This window comes from Tinamus guttatus, unplaced genomic scaffold (assembly GCF_059628265.1).
Source record: "Tinamus guttatus ecotype Peru unplaced genomic scaffold, ASM5962826v1 Tinamus_guttatus_pri_ptg000368l, whole genome shotgun sequence".
Lineage (NCBI taxonomy): Eukaryota > Metazoa > Chordata > Aves > Tinamiformes > Tinamidae > Tinamus > Tinamus guttatus.
The window spans coordinates 1,065,446-1,087,373 of NW_028288902.1; the positions used below are offsets into that span (position 1 = coordinate 1,065,446).

The window sequence follows — 21,928 nt, forward strand, 5'->3', positions numbered from 1 at the left end:
AGTAAAGATTTCTCTGGATCTTTCCCCATGCTGGGAAAAATGAAAGTGAGAAGATTTAAAAGCCATATTCAGTTCTGAGATTTTTAAATTATTTGATTAGAGTGAGAAAAATTTTAAGGACTCACTGAGAACTTGTTTGACACTTTCATATTTCATTTTTCATTAACTCCTCCCTTCATTAACTGTAAAAGAAAGTAAATAAACAGTTTGGAGAAGTATCTCTTTTTAAAACTTTTTTTTTTTTGTCTTTGAGCCATTTATAAGATATTAAAAGTCAAATAAATATGTATACATATGACATAAGATAACTTTTGCAAATGCATGATTTCTTTTTTTCTGTTTATAAATATATATATATATCTACATATAGATATGTCTGTATCTAGGTAAATTCCATAAGATTTCTTTTAAATTGCACCTCACTGCAGTCACAGTCAGTTTCCAAAACTGTCACCTGCTTGTCCTACTGGCAGATTTTAGTGATAGAAATTACTCCCGTGAAACATATGGATAATACTTTCAAAAAAATATTAAAATTAAACCAAGAAATCTGTTGGACAAGCCTGAAATTTGCAGAGTTCTATCCATGAAGACCCTGAGTCTTTAGACAAAATCTGAAACTCAGTTACAGATCTAACACTCAGTTTGGGCCATGCCAATTCTCTCCTTGTATTAGATGCTAGTAGACTGTTGGGTAGACTGTTGGTCCGCAGTTGTAGAAGGCCTTGAAGTAGCTTCTTTTGTTTGTTGCAGCTATTAATAACAAAATGAAAAAACATTTTAAAGAAATGTGCCTATCAAAATAATAGTGTGGTGGCAGATACTTTGTATTGCAACTGTGAGTGAGACTGCTTTGTAGTGTCACTGAAGGTAGGAGGCCATTTGTGATTTTCATCAGTCACAACAAGTTTCAGAAACATCGTTAACCAAAGTAACTGAGGTAGAGAGTTGGCTACACTTCAAGCTTCAAAAGGAGAGTGTTGCTAACAACCCAAATAGAGCTACCACATCCTTTATGAGTTGCTGCCATTCTTTCCTCCTTCCCTGTGAGGGGGTTCAGAGAGTTTTCTGACTGGTATTGTTGTCTTTGGGTTAGTAAAGCTTAGAACCAGCTCATAGAGAAGGGATGTTGATGATCCCCTGGCAAAGATACAAGTGATCTTCTTTTTGTTGAGCAGGGCATAAGAGAAAGAAGCTGTACACCAGCTACACAACGTGTTTGTCTTCAAATTTTGGTGACAGACAGGAGCTTCATTTCAGTGCATCAGCTGGGAATGCTGAAGGGATTAGGAGGAGGTTTAGCTCTCTCTTTTCTCCACATCTTCTACAAGTCGGCAAGGCTGCATCATATTACCGAGGGATTAGGAGTAACCAGGTCAGATATACATTTTGTATTAAAAAATGAGAACTGGTGATGGTAAAGAAGATGACTCTTTACACAGACTAGACACTGTTCTGAAAGTGTAGTGCTTGATTTACATTTTTAACTTCACAGAGCACTACAGGATCCCTAGCACCTAATCTATTAGCACCATGAAAAATGTCTGTATGTATTAACACCTATGCTAATAAACCTGACTTAGAAATAAGCAGCTGAGTAGACAGACAGTTACCTTTAATTTAATATATGATTGAGAGTTTGGGTGAAAGATCAAGCTATTTCTAGCCCACAGGTGTTAGAATGTACGTTCCAGTACTTTTTCTTTAGGGAGGCTAGTAACCTCATGCTAAGAGCTTGCTGACTGCAATTCTGTAAAATGGGAAGTGCTTCCGCAGGTGTTACAGAGATGACAAGGAAAACGGTGTATGTTTTGAGAATATAATAAGACTAACAATCACTGATATTAAACCTTGGCTTCATAGGTTTCACTTCGTTTTGCAAAGGTCTCTAGAAATCATTCCTTGTATGCTTAGAAAAGCAGGAAATTTTCCTAGGCAGTAAAAAAAATCTAAAAGCAGAAATCTAGTAAGCTCTTTGGAAATTTCCTGAAAATAATGTGTGTAACAAATAAGATATTCCTAAGGCTAATCCAGTTGCCTTGCTTTTAATTTTCTTTTTCTTTAATGAATCATAGAATCATAGAATCCTTAAGGTTGGAAGCGACCTTTAGAGATCATCTAGACCAACCCCCCTGCACACACAGGGTCACATACAGCACGTGGCACAGGACTTCCTCCAAGTTTACTTTGAAGATCTCCAGAGAAGGGGACTCCACAACCTCTCTTGGCAACCTTCCAGTTGCTCTGTCATCCTCACTGTTAAGAATTTTTTTTCCTTAAGGTCCTGTGGAACTTTTGGTGCTTCAGTTTGTGGCCATTACATCTAGTTCTATCAGTGGCTACCACTGAAAAGAGTCTAGCATCATCCTTTTCATTCCTTCCCTTGAGGTATTTATATACACTGATCAGGTCCCCTCTCAGCCTTCTCTTCTCCAGGCTGAACAGGCCCAGCTCTCTCAGTCTTTCCTCGTAGAGCAAATATTCCAGGCCTCTGATCATCCTCGTAGCCCTGAGCTGGACTCTCTCCAGCAGCTCCACATCGCTCTTGTACTGTGGAGCCCAGAAATGAACACAGTACTCTGGTATCTGCCTTGAGGTGTACCTCCAGCACACCTCCCTTGACCCGCTGGAGACACATTTCTTAATGCATTTCAAGATGCCATTTGCCTTCTTGGCCACGAGGGCACACTGCTGCCTCACGGTCAACTTGTCGTCCACCAGGACGCCCAGGTCCTTCAGTGCAGAGCTGCCCTCCACAAGGTCGGTCCCCAGCCTGTACTGGTGTCCTGGGTTATTCCTCCCCAGGTGCAGGACCTTGCACTTGGCCTTGTTAAATTTCATGAGGTTTTTCATCACCCAGTTATCCAGTCTGTCCAGGTCCCTCTGGATGGCAGCACAGCCAGTACTCCTCCCAGTAGGGAGTTATACTGTGATCCTGTTTTAAAGGACAACTGTCTAAATATGCAAACTTTTCCTTTAAACATCTATATCAAAAGAAAAAGGCTGATTTATATCAGTGAAGAAAAGATTTGTGAATATGACAGTTCTTATTCTACTTATGTTTCGGGGGTTTTGCATTCCTTCCACCTGTACAAAGATACTTTAATCGTGGGATAGTTTTGGGTTTTCACACAGTCACTTCTGCCTTGTCAAAAAAAAAAAAAAAGGTATTTTTCCATATAGTGACTGTAGATTTCTTGGCAGAAATGAAACTCTCTAAATGATAGGAAGCCTGAAGTGGAAAAAGATATTCACTGAGCTCTTTGATTGCTTCCATGCGTGGGTCTTAAGAAGTCTGGCAAAATCCAACAGAAAGAAAATTCCCCAAATTAAAAGCTTTTCATTTTTCCAGTGAATTATATTCACACACACATAAGCCCATAACTATCAGAGAAATAACCACAAAAACTGTTCAGCTTAAAGGTTTTGTGTTTCCTGTTGGGGACTGTGATCCACTCTGGGGATAAAATTTTTTTGGAGCACTTCAATTAATTTTTTGACATTGACTACACAGCCATAAATTGCAGATGTGTTTAGTTGTGAAGCATGATAATTTAATTTTGATACATATTTTATATAACCATACTTTAACATTTAAGCGGATGGCATTTTGGAGGTGCTTAGTTTACCATGTATTACTTTTTTTGTCCACCTACATGGCTAGGGCAGACTTACAAAGAATTTGGATTGTCTTCAAGCAAATACTCCCTGACATAGCTTTCAGTAAGCTGAGCCCTGAACTAAGCACCTTGCAGAGATCAAAGAAGGCATTTCTTAGTTATTGTGCATCATGGATACTTAGATATAATTTTCAGAATGTGCAGAAAGTGTGAGGGAAGCAATTTTCACCCTGGCCTCTACAACCAGCTGTCTGGTCTATGCTTAGGGAAGGTGAGAGAAAGGTTGTCCTGACAGTCTCTTGGTAGCTGTGGCTTCCATTATCAAAACACATTCCTGGATCTGATGACACAGATGTGGGAATAAGTTATTAACTGATGTATAAAACAAAGTTATAAATAAATTCTGGGTGTTGCACTAATTGCAGAGCTTCAGACATCCCTCTGCCTGTGAGCTTGAGTTAATCTAACATTTTTGAAGTCTGTTAAGCATGTCAACACTTCTGCGTGCCTGAGTCTGTATATTCTGGGAAGAGCCCACTTGCCCACACTTTGTCAGCTACCATGAATCTCCAGATTGCTGTTACTGCTGTTGAAAAGGCACAGTCTAGCAATGTCTTTTTAAAATCTTTTTGCTTGATTAATTTTGAGATAACACTTACTGTATTAAACCTGAGTGGAACACATAATTTATACCATTCTTATCTTGTGGGGAAAATACTGGTAGGAATAATACATCTTTTGGAAAATGAATGTCACTTTAGGGCATTATTTCCCATTTTCAGCTATTTGTCTCCAGAGTGTATTTCCATAGGTCTGAGTTTGAGGATAGGAAGGGAAATTTCTAGTTCCATGAGGTATTTATTTTCAGTTAACTCAGGTGAGATGTCTGATGGAACAGTGGCCATGTAAACACAAGCCAGCTAACAATGGATTTTATTAATATCCAGCAATAAAACCTTTAATTTGCTCATGACACCAACTGAATAAAAAGAACAGATCATCAGTATCAGTCTACTTTAAAAGGTGTTAAAATACTACTGTGTCTTGTCAAAGCAACGCATTTCTGAGGATAGTCCTCAAATAGCATTCTGTGGGATTTTTCTAGATTGAAGGTGTTCCTTATATCTTCTATTGATTATTCGCTTTGCATAAAATTCTCACTATTGGAAGACATACAGTGCAGGGGCTAGATGTCTCCATGAGAAATGAGACAAAAGATCATCCATATCTGATGCAGTGAACATGATGTGGAGTATCAGGAGCAGGGCAGCAATTCCCTCTCTAAGAACTGGTAGCTTTAGAAGAGGGAACCATGGGCTTGTTCATGTTGTGCAAGAGAGTGCTGAACCTGCTTCTCTGTGTGTTTGATGAATAATGTGATCACTGCTGAATCCTGTTGTTTTATAAATGGTATCCAAGTCTACTTTTATTCCCCTTCAGGATATCCAAAAGGCTTTATTTTGTAATTAATGCAAGGAAACATTTTTTTTGTGGGGAGGGGAGGAGAAGAAATTCAGTTCATTTTCAACTGTTTTTCCCCCAATTATTCAGTTCAGTGACTAAACTAAATAATTACTCACACTGCCTAACTGCTACTCATCTATCATTCAGACCAAGCTGGAATTGCAGTTATTAATCAAAATATATGTTGATGGTTGGCAAAATGAACCAGTCTTCCTCCAAAATAAGCTCTTTGTCAGTTAGAACAAGTACATGTACACTTCATTAAAAAATCACCATTTCTTTTTGGTATTTAACTATGGCTTTAGCATGCTAAGGATCCATTTCTTAAAGTATTTATTTCATGGAAATATGAATGGATACCATTTACAAATTGCTGAACCAAATTACATAAAATGATTCTCTTTTCCTTTAGTTTTTAAGCTTAACGGAAACCTTTGAGAGTTTTAAGACATTTAACAACTTTTATTTTCCTATTTCACATGACTTTTCGATCAGAGTTTCAAATGCTATATATTTTTTTATCAGATGCCTATTTTTCTATAGGTTTCAGTGAACTTTGATGAAGACAATAAAACCAAAATGGATTATGTTAAGAGTATTTCATTTTGACTGAAAGTAGGAATAAGAAAAGGTAGATTAGCAGGTTTCTCATTCCAATTTCATAGATATGAAGGAGTTCAAATAGTTCATGCAATTTCTCATGTAAGAAATTGTAGGAAGGGGGAGTAGCAAGTGTGACAGAGATAAGACATCATTGGGACTATATATAGTCAGTATTGAAGGTATTAGAATTCCTCTGCTATTCATATAAGTCTGCAAGGGTTATATATAGAATATACACTCCTAAATATGTTTTTATCACCTATGGTCAAATGATTTACATGCAAATAAATTGTAATACATTGAGAAAAAAGGGACTTAATGAAAGAAATTTTTTCTTCTGAAAAAAAAGTCCTGATAGATATTACTACTTCAAAGTATTCAAATGAGAAATTTTAATGTCAATATGATAAAAATCTAGTTAATATTTTTAATAGAAAGAATTATTCAAGTAAATTTTGAATTTTAGGATGTTATCTGGAACTGTTAAATAGCACCTTTTCTAATCTGTTTTTTTTTTCCTTTTCTTTTTAGGTGTATGCATTTTGAATATCATTATCAGGCAGATAAAATATATTGTTTCACTTGGATAGCTTTCCAACATGTCTAGTCTGAGTGAGAAATGTTGGAGGAGACAATTATGTGAAAGACGAGAAGTAATTTAGTTACTTTCCTTGAATATTGAAATGCTAAAACTCAGAAATTTGATAAAATATTAAAAAAAAACATATAGCATGAATGCTTTTACAACATCCTTGTCTTTCAGAGACACCACTGAAATATTGATTTGAAATAATTTACAAATACTATTTTGAACACAAAGTTCTATATTTTTATATTGAATTGAAGGAAGTATCATTCCAGATATTTTTAAGAGCCATCTGTTTTCCTTATCTAATGGAAAAAATACAGTTAAATGTCCTTAAAATGTCATTCTACCTGATTTTTTTTCTGGATTTTCTTCATGTAAATCAGCTTTTTATATCTTCTGAGAAAAATGGTGAAACTCTGGTGTGGCTCCAACGGCAAAGATTGCAAGTCTGAGGTTTCATGCTAGTCAAACAGATACCTTATTCTCTCAGTTTTGAGGTAAAAAAGTCATTACATTATACAATAACATCCCACAGGAAAAACAGATTTTCCAAAGGATAGACACATTCTAATCAAATATTCAAGCATTTGTTACTTCATCAGATATTCTTATGGTTTGGCATTATTATCCTCAATTATATATCCAATACTAATTCATTATACTAACATGTATTTTTCTTTGAATTTTGAGTCTGGTGTTATCTTTAAACAAGAGTAGTATCCCTAAGATTCAGGGGATTGTCTTATCTCAGTTAAGAAGACGAACTAGAAGCATAATGTACCATGGCATATACATGCATACCATGGCATATGTAGAAGAGATATGAGAATAAAATGATTTCATAAATATTATTAGAGATATAATTATATAACATAAAGTATGGTATACATATGATATGAATTAGGAACAGCATTGGATAGCAATATTTTAATGTCTTAAACAGAGGACTGAAATTGCAGAAGTAATTACCTCTGAGACACAGTGGTAAGTGTAACCTCTTAACTCCTTTTGGGAAAAACAGGAGAGTCAAAAGGGCCTGTTACTAGAATAAAGTACAAATTGTCAGAAAAAGCACTCGGTAAAAGCTGACCTTGGAACTGACCTATAGACTGAGATCTCCATGTAACTTTCCACTGAGCTATCAAAATATAAAACATCAGGAATGAGAATGTTAGGGCTGAATTAGAGATTCTATTAATTAGCAGTTCATTTTTGTAATTCAGTTTAATCCAGCTAAGTGACATATAAACATAAGTCAAGATCAAGAATGTCTTTGAGTAGGGTTAGTAATCATATTCCCATTAAAAGGAAATAGGAGAGAACAGCACCAGACCTGGTTCACTGTTGCAAAGGAAGTATATATTTTTAACATTAGCCTTAACATTTTTCTAGCTCTATGCTTTAAAATACATTATTTATGAGGACTGTAAAAATTAGAAAGGGTTAGTATCTAACAGAATTATAAATAAATTTGAGTAGATGTAGACCTTTGGCATATTCAAACGTTATAGCTAAGACTCCTTAAAAATAGACTGTACGGTTAATTAGATATCTAAAAATAAAGAGCAGTTGCTTTAATAATCTGTCATGTCTTTCTTATTCAATAGTTGATCTTTTAAAAAAATGTTCACAGTTGTTTCCCAGTCACTTATTTGCTTCTATGCAAATGTTCATAGATAACATTCAAAGAGAGTGAATCATTTTTTACTGCTGGTAGTAACTTTTTTACACATGTTCTTTTTCTATATGTAAAGAGAAAGATTTTGAGATTTTAACTAAATTCGAATAGTAAGCCTGTGAATAATTCTACATTTGAAAGGTGCAAATAACTTTACAGAACATAATCTTTAAAAAGTAACAACATATACACCCTTTCAGAAACTTTACATGGAAATTTTATTTTCTTTTTTCTTTCTTTCCTTTTTTTTTTTAATTTTCATGTACACTTTTGTTTGTAAATTTCCATAAATATATATCGACAAATTTGACATATTAGATACTAGTACAGGCCTGGAATGGAAGTTAATGAGCAAGAATGCATTTAAATACAATGCAATGCAGTCCATAAGCATTTTACGGAGATAATATACTGTACGAACAATTAATTTTGTCAGGTCAAAAAAGTATTTGACATGTAGAAAGATAAAGTTATCATCCACCCAGATCTTTTTGGAAAATAAATAGCACCTCTAGCTAATAAATGATTGTCTCAAAAAAAAAAAATCTAGCCAATACATTCAAGTAAAAACCGTACAGCATTGCAAAATATAAAAAGGCAGAAAATAATTTGTTAGTCAATAACAATGGCTACTGCATATTTCACTACTGCATAGCAATACCAAGTACTGTTGGTAGACTGTAGAAGTGGTATACTTTTCAAGTAGACCATAAGTGGAAAATGCACCCATGTCACACTTAAAGAAGGGTATTTATGTGTTTTATGTACCACTCTGAAAAAAATCTTGCAGCTTAGGTAGAACGTTTTAAGAGTCAGAGACTTTTCATTTAATTGTATACTTGCAGGCAAAAAATAAAAATAAAACATGAAAAAGTTATGAAAAATGATCAGTATTTTTACATCTTAGTATTCAGGAGAGTTTCCCCAAAATCTCAGTTTTGACAGGTTTTTTTTTTTTTTTTTTTTAATGTGGGCACTGTTTGAAAGTCCTTGAGTATCTTCATTTTACATAAATTTTACAAGAATATCATGTCCAGCAATACCTCATATGATCTTGTCACTTATAACTACAACAGCTGAAGTCAGTGTATTCACAGAATAATCTAGTTAATACTTCCACAGCAAAAACAAACTGCTAATAGCACTATCCCCTACCCCCCTGAAATGTTGCTTTTTTAGAGCCTAAAAACAATGAAAGCTCACGGTGATCTTAGGCCACTTTGAACAGCTGAGTCATGGTAGAAATAGCAGTGTTATGTAGTTTCAGTTTTCTAAATGAATTTCTAATATAAATAAAACTGGCAGAAATGGAAACATAATAAAATATAATCTTGTAGAAAAGCTTTAATTTTTCTTTCATTTGCAGAAGTCTTTTATCCGTTTACAAATATGTTTTATTTTTCAGGCACAATATGCAACTTACTCTAGAGTGTTATATATATTTTATATATATTAATGATATATAACATATATATAAATTAGAGTTTCATATATAAGGGAATATATATGTATATATACACACATACACATATATATTCCCTTATACATATACACACACGCGCACACACATATATACACTTTCCAAAATGACATAAATCACTTTCTCTGGAAATAAGAATAATGAAGATTATGAACTGCTGAAGGAAGGGTTGAAAGGAAACAGACAATTTTCTTTTGGGATTAAACAAACAGTTTTGTTGAGATATTTAAATATATCTTTGATACTTTATAATCTACATTCACTGATAATATTTTTATTATTTACATAGATCATTAAAGTAACAGGTATTGTGCGTTAATTTAGGGACTGATTCATTAGGAATATTATGCAGGCATAGCTATGTTTGCCAGCTGTAGCAAACCCTGCACCCACTGTGTTATTTCTGATACTCCTGAGATCTGATATGGAAAAATAAGGCTCAAGTCTCCACTGAAGCCATATCACCCATAATACCTGATATAAATTTTTGACTGCAATAGTTTTTTCTGTTGTCTTCAGTGGACCTTGTATTAGATCTTAGAAGGCAAAAATAGTTTTCAGTCTAAAAAGAAGAGTATCTTTGAAGAAGCAAGCATGTGTATTCTTATAAACAACATGTGAAGAACAATCATTGTGCCTTGGCCCCAGACTAACTCTTTGTGATCATCACTATCAGCTGCCTCTCCAAAAAAAGAGAGATTTCTAAAATTTTAGATTATTTACAAGTCTGATAAACTCTTTTTTTTTCAGGAATGCAAACATAAGAAAAAGAAAAAAAAAAGGCAAAAAAAAAAAAAAGGAGAGGCAGCATCTCAAAGAAAGGGCAATAGGACTTTTACGTTTAAATGGAACAAGGAACTTTTAAACCGCTTTATTGATGTAAAAACTACACCAGCAAATTCATCAGAAGATGGTCTATAAAACAATGACAAATGATAGAAAAAAAAGAATATGGTCATATATGCAATGCCTGTAAAAAATATTACTGTAAGTGGCTTCAAATATTTGGGAGACTTCTGAATAAACCGTACAGATTTTACCTCTATGCTTTTGTTAATTATATTGCTCCAGGATCATAAAAGTCTCCAAACTGTATTCAAGAGGTAGTTGATAGAGAAAAAAATGAACTGCAAAAGAAGTGCATGCAAATCATTTTGAACTTATATAGCACATTATTTATGCAAAGGAGCCAATGTATGCAAATACTTTTAATATATATGTAAAATTATCAGAAAAGTACCCACCCAAAAGAAAAGGGAAACTTTATAGAGAGCCTTGTTAAAATTGATATGCCATTTCTGGTAATAACCAGTTAGAAAACTCCCTTTATATTCCTCTGTGTGAGTAGAAAAATAGTTATTTCTAAAGAAACTAACAAAAGCTCCCTCAATTTGATTTTGATATAAACAAAATTGTGAGTGTAAGTTTGTCAGCAAGTTTGTCTAAAAAAGTTATCACTGATTTTGTTCGGTGAAGTCCTGATTGCCACTGAATCTGGATGTATGTGATATCTGTATCTGAATATGAATCTGTAGTTTATGCATCACTGATGCTCTCAACTATCCAGACCTGAAAATAACAAGTGAAACAAGTGAACATCTGAGGAAAGACAAAGACAAAAAAACGTGGAACAACTCACTGTATGCCAGAGCCTAATCCTTTGCATTATCTCAGAATGGAAAACAGAAAAAAAACAAGGGAGGAAAAATATGATGAATGAAAGAGAAAATAAAATTAGAAAAACAGTAATTAAGTATGCATATTTAAAGGGTAGTAAAGTGAATATATTTTCTACATGGGTAAGCTAAATTAGATTAATCCTACCTCTTGAGTCAGTATATTATATACTGTTACTTTGTGTAATCTTTAAGGAGAGTTGTACAAAGAACATTTGAAACTGGTCATTTTTCATGAGAGCTTGAGAAACTCCCATAGGCTTCTCCAACTCTGATCAATTAGATACACATAATCCAGAGGAATAAAGGAATAAAGACGATGAAGGATAAATTATGGAAAATTAAATTAAGACCAATTAAGGATGTGCTAGCACTGACTGACTGACAGAGACCCTACGCTGCACACAGTATGTCTTGAAGCTGCAGAGGACATTGCCTGATTGTGGGGCAGGGTCATCCCTTGGTCCTGCTGCTCAATGGTCCAGGCTGAGGGAGGCCCCCTGGGATAATTAAAAGAAATCAGGGGGATGTAGAGAGATAGTGTATACCCAGGTCTTAGCTTGAAACAGAAATGCAATGATGAAAAGACTTAAGGTGAAAGGGGAAGCTCAGTGCAAATAAGAATGACATACAGGGTTATGTTATAAGCATTTAGGTAGTTTGGTGCTCAATATAGCTTGAATTCAAGGCCATATATTATTATTATTATTATTATTATTAGAAATAAAAGCTACATACACCAAGCAACTTCCCCTTCAGGACCTGTTATTTGGAAGACACAGCTTTTTAATACCAAGAAATTTTGCATAGATATGGTCCCAATCTTCCTCATTCAGTTTTATATTTGAACTTCCTCAACATTCAATACATTCAAGAGCATCTTTTTACTTTGATACTACTTTTAAAGAGGAAAAACAGTGAAAGAGGCGTAAGAAAAAAAAACAAAAGTGTTTCAGATATAGTTCCTACTTTATATTGCTTTAGGTGCCAGCTCCACCATTTTACCTTACCATGTGATAGATAAAAGGTCAGTGGTGGTAAGCCATATCTTTTACTACCTTTATCTTTTTTAATGTAATTGACTGGAGATGAAAGAGTAATAACTCTTTGGGGGGGTCATTTTTTCATAATTTTTATTTTTTTCTAAGGTAATAATTTTTTTTTTTTTGTAGAGAGTCATGTCTATGACCGAAGGAACTCTCTTTTTTTCTCCTTAAATTCCTGTTCTATGTTATACTGTATTCTACTCTGAAGAGGTAAATTACCTGAATAGTTCCTGAAAACACCTTTTTTTCTTTAATCAACTTTTTTGAGTCCTTTATTTCCTCAACAGTGACATTTAACAGATGGAGTCAAAAGTTGATGTCAGTTGTCTCCTACCCTATATTTTTAATCATGGTGTTTTTTTGCAAAGAGATAATAAGCACCTAAAATTTTGTCTCAGTCATTTCTATTCAGCATCTATATTCATGTCTTTTCAAATAATCTGTTTCTTCCTACCCCTTGCTGTCAGAAGCAGAGTGATGTTCCTGGTGACTACTCTTTAGTTAAAGTTTTAGTTCATCTTTCAAAATCCAGTATTTATAACTGAGGTTCTGAGCTATATGAAAGGTTAGTGTTTGTGAAACTCCTTCTATCTTTCTCTCTCCGAGCAGGCAGGGCCTTCAAAGACCGTGGATTCTGGAACTAACTCTGTATACTAGTAGAGCGAAATGGTGGATCTGGAAGAGGAACTATAATTTTACCAGGACTAGAAAGCCAATCATTGCTCCTCACACAGTTCATTGTTCAAACACAGTTTTTCCCTCAAAACTCTGAAATGCACATACTTTGTTGCTGATGCTCCTATAAGATTTTTTAACATTGTTTGGTATTCCGGAACATAACTAGGTGAAAAGTAGACATTAATTTCTTTAACATCCTGATGATAATACATTTATGATGCTGCTTCCCAAAAAGAATGCTAAGATAATGAAAAGATTCAATATTACCGTGGAAGTTCATAATATATTAGTGATAACCTAGCAAAACAGAGGCAAGCACTAGCTAATTTATATTAAAAAAAAATAAAAAATAAAATAACATGTTGAACACTACCAATAGGATATGACTTTCTTAAAAGTACTCACATACATGCTGTATGTCACAATTTTTTTTTTTCCTTATGATACTGGCACACTATAATGTGTTTAACAAAGCTTCTGTCCATATATTTACCTTTTTTTTTTTTTAGATTTAGAAAAGGGCTCAAATTAGATATTCATTTTCCTGAACTGAATGTGCGTGTATCCTGCATAAATAGTGCATAAATATTTTATGAATCAGACCCTTAATTTTCACAATTTCAGAGGGATTTACATGCATCCCTCCAAAAGGAATAGCACCTATCCTCATCTACAAATAAAATAGAAATATTTTATTTTAATACTATCAGAAGCTTTCATTTTTGGCTTTCAAGTGCAATGCTTTTTTTGTTTATTTGTTTTTGTTTTGTTTTGTTATTTGTACAGTAAAATTGTTTTCTTTTGCCTAAAGAAAGAAAAACGGCAGTGTACATTTTAACTGATATTTAATATGAGTGTATGTGTAACACTGCAGGCACAAGACCAAATATTCTCCACAAAAATGATATGTCAATACAAGGCTCCCAGACTGGCACTATTGACATGCCTTGTGGTCAAACCAGCAATAAAAAAAAAAAAAAAGTGGGTTTTCACTAAGTAGATTAGAAAGACAGATGAGAACTGATAAGAAGATACCTGTCTGCAAGGACCTGAAGTTAGACCTTAAATCTCCCATCTGTAGACTGTCAAAGAACTAATGATTTCTTGTCAATAAACCCAAACATCTGATTTGAAGTAATTGCCATGAAACCGATTCAGGCCACAAAAGTCAAGGGTAAATATCCTTTTAACATCAATGACTTCTGAATCAATCCCCAGAGAGAGAAGGCTTCACGGACAAATGCAGTTCCCTCAACTATAAAGGAATACAAAATTGAACAAAATGATTGCCACTCTTGGTTTGGCAATGTACATCTTGGTTTAAAATCCATTTAAGAACAGGCAGATTTAGCTTTGATTCAGTTATTGAGATCTGAATATAGTTTGAGTTCAGATGTGTGCATGTTGAAGTATAATGTAGCCAGCTATCACTGGAGGTAATAACCACTGAAATACATTTTAACTCATCTGTTTACTGTATCTTAGATATTGAGGCTACCCGTTGTTTTCCCTCCTACATAAACTTTTACATCCATATTGTAAATTTTTATACACATATAATTAATATTTTTAATTTAATGGGCATTAAAAATAATCCAATATGCTTCCCTCAGTTATTCTGTCTCTTTAGAAACAAATTCTCGAGCTTATTTTTTTTTAGTATTAGTTATAAATATAGTGTAGTCAGATTATTTCAACAGATTTTACTAATAATCTGAAGATTAACTTAAAGTATCTTCCCCAAAAAAAGATTAAGAGATGCACTTTTATTTGAAGTTATTTTGAAACAAGGCTTTTTGTTACTAGAAGGCTTATCTGTCTTATCTGACTCTGGTTGTCCAGAGTTTGGATGAACTCATTTACATGTAATCACTACCTCTATAACCTCAATTTTGTATCACTGAAATAAATAAACCGCAAATGATAATTTAATTTGGGAGTCTTGTCAAGGGGCAAAAATCTGTTCCCAGCCAATGTTGTGACTAATCACTGTTACTACAAAACCTGGCCTGTGTTTGGAAAAAAATATATTTTTAAGGGAAATCATAAATACTGACTTCTGAGCTATATTGCAGGTTAAATATTGGTTTCCCTTTCTGAAGGATCTTCTAGAGCTTTGTTGGTTCTGCTGGAAGCATCATCATTCTCATTGTTTGTTAATGGTTCGGCTTCTTTTGGGTCCGCATTCTTCTGTGCTTTCTGCTTCTCGTCTTCTATTTTTTTTTCTCTTGCCAAAAGCCTGTAGTTAATGGCATTGCCAATGAACAACCAGATGCTGGCCACAATCACGATCACTCCGCAGACAAAATACATGTACTGATATTCTCCAGTAACATCCACTAACCAACCTGAAAGGCAAAGGGGAGGAAAAAAAAGGGGGGGGGAGGGGGGGAGAAAAGAGAGAATTGACAATAAAATATACATTAAATTCCAAATTCTAGGAGAAATATCTACATATTTTGAAGCTGAAACAGAAAAGTATTTTCAACAAATTCTATTTGTCTAAAACATGTAGTGGACCTCTAACAAAACTTGTGTTAGTCAAACTGTGGAGTCTCCTTCTCTGGAGATCTTCCAAACCTGCTTGGATGCAGTCCACGTGCTCTAGGTGACCCTGCGTGTGCAGGGGGATTGGTCTGGATGACCTCTAGAGCATTCTATGATTCTATAAAGATAACAATTGCCATTGGAATCACTGGCAACAATATAATTACAAAGTAATTAAAACCTAACAAACAATGATGACAGACAGTTGTTAATTCTTTCATTTTCATTCCTTCATTGTCTTTTTTTTTCATCTCCTAATTTTGTTTCCTCTTCTTTTGGAGCGACTGGCACTAACAGAGGCTATCTGCAGACAACAGGTTGAAGAGGTATGTGCCTTCCCTGGCTGATGTCACTGTGCATCAAGTGCTTGCCTTTCATTTTTACTTTCCTGTGCCTGGTGAAAGAAATAGAAAGGTTCATCCCTTCAGCCATTACTTGCAACTGATGAGTTTTGAACTGTGAAGTCTGTACCTCAGAATTATGTGCACGCTTCTGAGAGTAATTTACTTATTGCAAGGAAAATAAAATTCTCCCACTTTATGAGTCATTCTTTAGGGATTTTCTCAGCTCCTAAATCAACATTTGTACATATCTAAGTAGTTAGCTCTGAACTCAGCTACACTATCTTGAAATTCATAGGATAACTTGCACACTTCAATTTAGTGTGTATTTAGATGCTTTTCCTGAGTTGGAGCCATAACGCCAGCTTATTTTAGTCTTTGCTTTATTGCACAAGTCTTGTATTAAGAAAAATTCAAATTATATTACTATAGCAGTGAAAGTGTATAATTCACCTATTAATGCAAAGAATAAAATTTACTAGGTTTTGTTTAGAGGCAGTCTTATAAAACAGATTAAAAAAATGAAATTCTCAATTAACAACATAACATAACATTTAAAAGATATGAAGAAGTAAAAACTGTGATTTAGCTCCTTTTGTGTGTTCATCCACTTTGTTTTCTCAATTTAACTGGAGAAGTCAATTATTCATACAATTATAGCACAAACATACTTTTCAAAACTTTTGAAAAACTAACACATTTAAAAATAAACAGTTACAGGCTCTACTGGTCCATTAATATTAGATTAATTTTTTTAGAATTAATATTAATATCTCAGAACATGATTGAGAATGCTAGATTCAGTCATCGGCCTAGCCCTCCACTAGGTGGCATAGGAAGAGCCTGTGTTAGAATAATCTATTTCGGTCTGCCATCACCAAAATAAACTCATATGCTAAAATATCATGGAAATATGGAATATCTTGAGGACTATTAAACATTTATTTGTAAAAATATTGTCATGTTGAAATGAGTGGAATTATTTTGCTTTATCTAAAGTTTCATTCAATGCTATTTTGACACAGATTCTGACCATAATGCTAAGAATTGATGGACATATGTGAGTATTTTAATCCTGGTGATTTCTGTTTCTCTGCCTGTTTGAACCTAGGGGAACAAGTGCCTGTTGACAGGGCTGCTCATTTTCTCAGTATTTTTTCCAGAGTAACTTTATCAGAATTTTAATATTTTAAGGCTCCCCTACACAGACACATGCTTAACCTACGCTTTTCAATACCTATTGAATACCTATTTTCTTTTGTCTTTTATATCCAAAAAACCTGTAAAGGTTTTTTAACCTGTAAAGACTGTAAATCTTACTAGCAAGATTACTAAATACTTACTAAAAATTGGCAGAAAATCCTTCAAGAGTATTTTCATCATTTTGACTTGAGAAGTCCCAAAGTTATAAATATAGTCCTAGCTGTTCATATAGGCTCCCTTTAAGCTCTCCTCGTGCTCAGGAGAGAGAAATAGGCATCATCATCACATTTCAATCTATGCAGGATGATTTACTCTCTAAATTACCTTATACCTATCTACTGGCTATAAAAACAGGCTAAACAGATGGCTGAGACATGTAGAATTAAATGTGTGGCAGGTTACAGCACTCCATGGCAGAGGCTGCTGAGGGCCCTTCTCTTTTTTGGCACCTATAGATTGAGCTCTTCATGAAAATGGACTTAATGGATTCAACCTATTCAGGGAAGTAAGCGCTGTGTTGGCAAAAAGCAAAGGGAAGTGAGTACATGCAGATTAAGGCTGCAGAGTTAGCACCAAGTGTTACTAGGAAAATATACATTTATCACCTGGATTTATTGGGGCACATGAGTTTTGCTGTAAATCTCCCTATTACTCATGCATACAATGTGCACCTGCAGAGCTTCATGTGAATCTGAAGCTGTAAAGCACTAAGAGATTCAGCGCAGTGCAGTGGTAGGGTGTGTGCTAAATCACAGAGAAAACATTAAAGAACATTAAGAACAATTTTTACACTCATTCAATACTAAATTGCAAATTTACACTGTAATCTCATTAAAAAGAGACAGAGAGAGAAGAAGAAAAAAAAAAAAGAGATTCTTACCTCCTAGAGGAGGACCTATGAGAACAGGGCAACATTCCACTATAGTGACAAGTCCAACAGCACTGGAAAATCTGGCAGCACCAACGAGGTCCATCAATGTCTCAAAAAGTACACTGCTAACCATTCCAAATGCAAACCCAAAAAAAACAGAATATATCACCAAGCCAGTGTAATTTGTTGCCAGAGGGCACAAGACATGGCAGATACCATTGTAAAAGACAGCAAAACTAAAAAAGTACTGGATCTTTGGCCGGATAAATTTGGAGTTTGCTACAAGTCCCATTGAAGGCCTAGCAAACATGTCTACAAAGGCTAAGATAGAGAGTAAAAAAGCAGCAGAATATTCATCAATTCCCTTATGCTTGGCATAAGGAGCCAAGAATACGATTGGAGCAAAAAAACCAACAAACATAATAACATTTCCTGATAAATAAATCAGAAAACCTCTGTGCTTGAAGAGGGACAAATCTAGGTATTTATTTATAGTTTGCCAAAAAGATTTCTTGTTGTTTTTGTGCAAGGTAGAATCGCCTTTCTCAACATCTTTTTTTGCAGGAGGGACTGTTTTTGGTCCAACAGGTCTCATCAGTGACCCTGCCACACAGCAGTTCAAGAGAAGTCCTCCCAGAATGAGAAAGCTTCCTTTCCAGCCAAATGCATTAAAGAGGAATTGATTGAGAGGTGCCAATGTACTTAGAAACACTGGACTTCCAGCCATGGCCAATCCATTAGCAATGGGACGCTTCTTATAGAAATACTTGCCAATCATGGTCAAGGCAGGCTGCAAGTTGAACGCTAAACCCAGACCTAAACAACACACAGAACAGAACAGAGCATTACTGCATGTCATGCACTAAAAAACATTCTGCACAATAGCCCAATTATTTTTAAAATGATCAATATACAAACCAGTGATTTTTAATGAAGTTGAAAAGCAACCAATATTAGAGAATGAAATACATCTTCATTGCTTTCCATGGGAGTTAATGCCAAGCCTATGTCATGGCGACATTCTGTCATTTCCCTCTGCAGCATTATAATAAAAGCCAGAATTCACCGCTCTGTTTCAGCAATGACAGAAATGATGATATCAAAAACTTGACTACATCATTTTTGTTTTTACTAAGCTGTAACACAATTCTCCCTTGGCTCATTTCACAAAAGTTATTAAATGTCACCTCAGTTGCAAAGATTGCAGAGTGTATTTAAATGCAAAAATCTCCTCACTTTTTATTTCTAGCCCAATTGAAGGGAGATTAAAATCTCAAAAGTGGAGATTAAAATGACTAGTAATTTTGGAGCATATCCAGCCCCACTTCTGCAGTTGTGGAAGTCACCGCTATAGGTGGCAATGTTGTGGAGGAAAAAGACATGTATGGGAGCAGAACACTCCACACTTCAGTATGGGACACTCCACACTTCATCTGCATCTCTAGATATCTAGTAAGATATCTAGGCAATACAGGAGAAGTAGCTATGAATCTGCATAGAAGAAGTGTTCTGCTCTGATGGCCTAATTCCTCAGCCCTGATCATATTTTAGGAGGTAAAAAAAAATGGAGTTTTAAAGAATACACCCTGAACTAAGAGACTTCTATATTCACTTCTACATAGTCCTAGTATAAAGAAAGATATACTTGCATACAGGAACAAGTATGATTTCATTCATTTATTATCTCTCATTATTTAACCTTTAATCTTGCTTGCCTTTCTTTTTTAGAGGAGATGGTTTAAAAAAAAAAGTGAAGTGGTTATTTAATTTACTGGCCTTATTATCACGTTAGTTCATTTCCTTAGTAATTTTCAGGCCTTTGGTAATGTATGAACAGTTTTATTTTGGGTTGACTTGAATTTTAAGCAGAAAGTTATTAAACTGAAAATTGACATAATTTTCTATGAGATTGTTTGCATGTACAAGCATCCAGAAAGCTGTTACTAGGTTTAGTGTTTTTACTATAATTTTTTTAACTTCTGCTACCCCATTTGAAGAACAGCACGAAAGAAGGCTAAAACAATGAATGTGAAATTCTACACAAATAAATGTAGTAAGTGCTGTCATGAGCCAATCAATTTTTATACCAGTGCAGAGTCGAACGGTACATGCATATAGCATTTACTGAATAAAATAATCAGCTATTCCTAAAATATCTAAAGAAATAATTTAACATCATTTAAAAGATTAGATAGATCAGGTAGTGAGATGAGTGCTCTTGCTACCTTCTTGCTTTCCAATGCTTTGCGCAGGGAGCGCCCTGGTCAGTAAAGCGCGTTGGTACAACAGCAGTAGAAATGGCATAAGTGATACATTTTAAAGGACTCTTACCCCTCCAACAACACCAATACACAGATAAAGCTCCAGGACACTATTGCAGAAAGAGGAAGCAATCATCCCAAAAGAACACAATATACCTCCTGCTATCATCACGGGTCGGCTGCCATACTTATTCACTAAAATGCTGCTTATGGGACCTGTTGGCAGAGAGAAAATACATACATACATAGAGTATACATTCTTTATGTATACATACAAAGAGAAATACATTATGTATACATATATAGAGAAAATGCAAAATGCATATGTACTTGTGTTTAGGACTAGTTGTAATCTGACAATATTCAATCCTTTAAAAAGCTTAAATGTTTCCATACTGATTTGTATAACAAATGCACTCTGTGAACTTGCAGACACATAAATTTGTGTGTGGATATGTTGCCTCTTTGACTATGTTTGCATGTACATGCACATATATGTGTGTGTATATGTATATTCACGAATATATCTACATACAGATTTAGTCACGAGATGGATCATCAGATTAAAGACATGAGACGAGCAAGAGAGATTAGTATAGTCACAAAGAAATAATACTGAGATCAGTCAATGGAAGTGCAAGCACTGAAGAATTTCAAGTATCAGGAAGACTTCAAAATCCTAGTCAGCAATGTAAGAGGAACCTCCAGTCAGGCCAAATAGTAACTAATATTTTTTTAACACTACAGCACCCCCAAGACCCTGGCTTCAACCTCAGTCAAACCAGAGTACAAAACTCTGAGGCTCATTTTTCCTTACTCCTAGAAAGGAGCGTTAATGGGCAGTAAGATGACTGTACATTGTCTGGGAAAATCTGTGATGTGATTTAGCGTAAAGAGCTGTAAACTGAAAATATTGCGAAAGTCTGATTTTCACTTTCAACTGCAGTTCAGTTTATAGTATAATTATGTCCATACTAAACAAACAGCTAGTGTGCAATTTAGCATGACATGCATTATATGTTTTTTTAAACGACCATGACTAGAAGAGATGGCGTGTTGCATATCAAGATTAAGAGGTTGTCAAAGCTCTTTAGGTAAACTTGCACACCATCTGATTACACTATGTTTACTCCAACCCATTAGGGTCTTACTTTTGCAATAACTAAACTTATCTAACGTAAATATAAAACCACCCACAATAAAAAGTAATGAATTTCAAACTGAAGACAAAATAGGCATCTGACATAAAATGAAATGTCAAAGACTGCATTTGATTTCACTGCAAATCACTCACTGTATTCATTATAGCTTGTCTCTTACAGTAAATATCTACAGGAATTAATGCCAGAATTTTCATAGAGAAAAAAAAATCCAACCAAATTTAGCAGTGTATTTCATAGATGTGGTATTATTTAGGCCCCACTGTTTGAGTTACCTTAAGGGTACTAAAGTATTATTATGGATTTGTTATAATTGTTAAATTATTACTTACATATCAACAGCAAGTCTTAAATGTACGCAAAAAAACCTCACAATTTTTAGCCTACTTCCATAGAGAAATAAGTTTATATGCTTATAACTGTGTTGCCCTCAGCTTCTTATCTTCCCTATAACTCTTGAATCCAAAGTTTTGTTCCAAATGAAATTGCTTTAAAATCAGAGATTTCAGCAATACATAGATCTTGCAGCTTATGTCTTTATTAGGTAGCTTGGGTCCCCAAGCGGTGCAGGGAACCACATGTTTTAAGAAAAATCAGGGAGACTCCCTGACCACTGTTCACAGACACGTATGCTCAGCTTGGCACTAGTAAAAGCTTCTTGTAGCTTCTTGTCCAGGTTAGCTGTGCAGTCTGAAGTAGATAGGAGACTTG

The 21,928-nt window shown here is 34.7% G+C and overlaps 1 protein-coding gene across 1 annotated transcript in view; it reads right to left on the reverse strand.

The window, feature by feature from the left end:
- Positions 1 to 14,877: 14,877 nt before the first annotated feature.
- Positions 14,878 to 21,928, reverse strand: part of SLC16A7 (solute carrier family 16 member 7) — a 75,436-nt gene continuing 68,385 nt past the window's right edge. The window contains exons 3-5 of the mRNA XM_088530386.1: positions 20,132 to 20,273; positions 17,806 to 18,614; positions 14,878 to 15,182 (exon numbers count right to left, since the gene is read on the reverse strand). Coding sequence (XP_088386512.1) covers positions 14,911 to 15,182; positions 17,806 to 18,614; positions 20,132 to 20,273 — 1,223 coding nt within the window. The 3' untranslated portion in view covers positions 14,878 to 14,910. The remainder of the gene's footprint in view (positions 15,183 to 17,805; positions 18,615 to 20,131; positions 20,274 to 21,928) is intronic.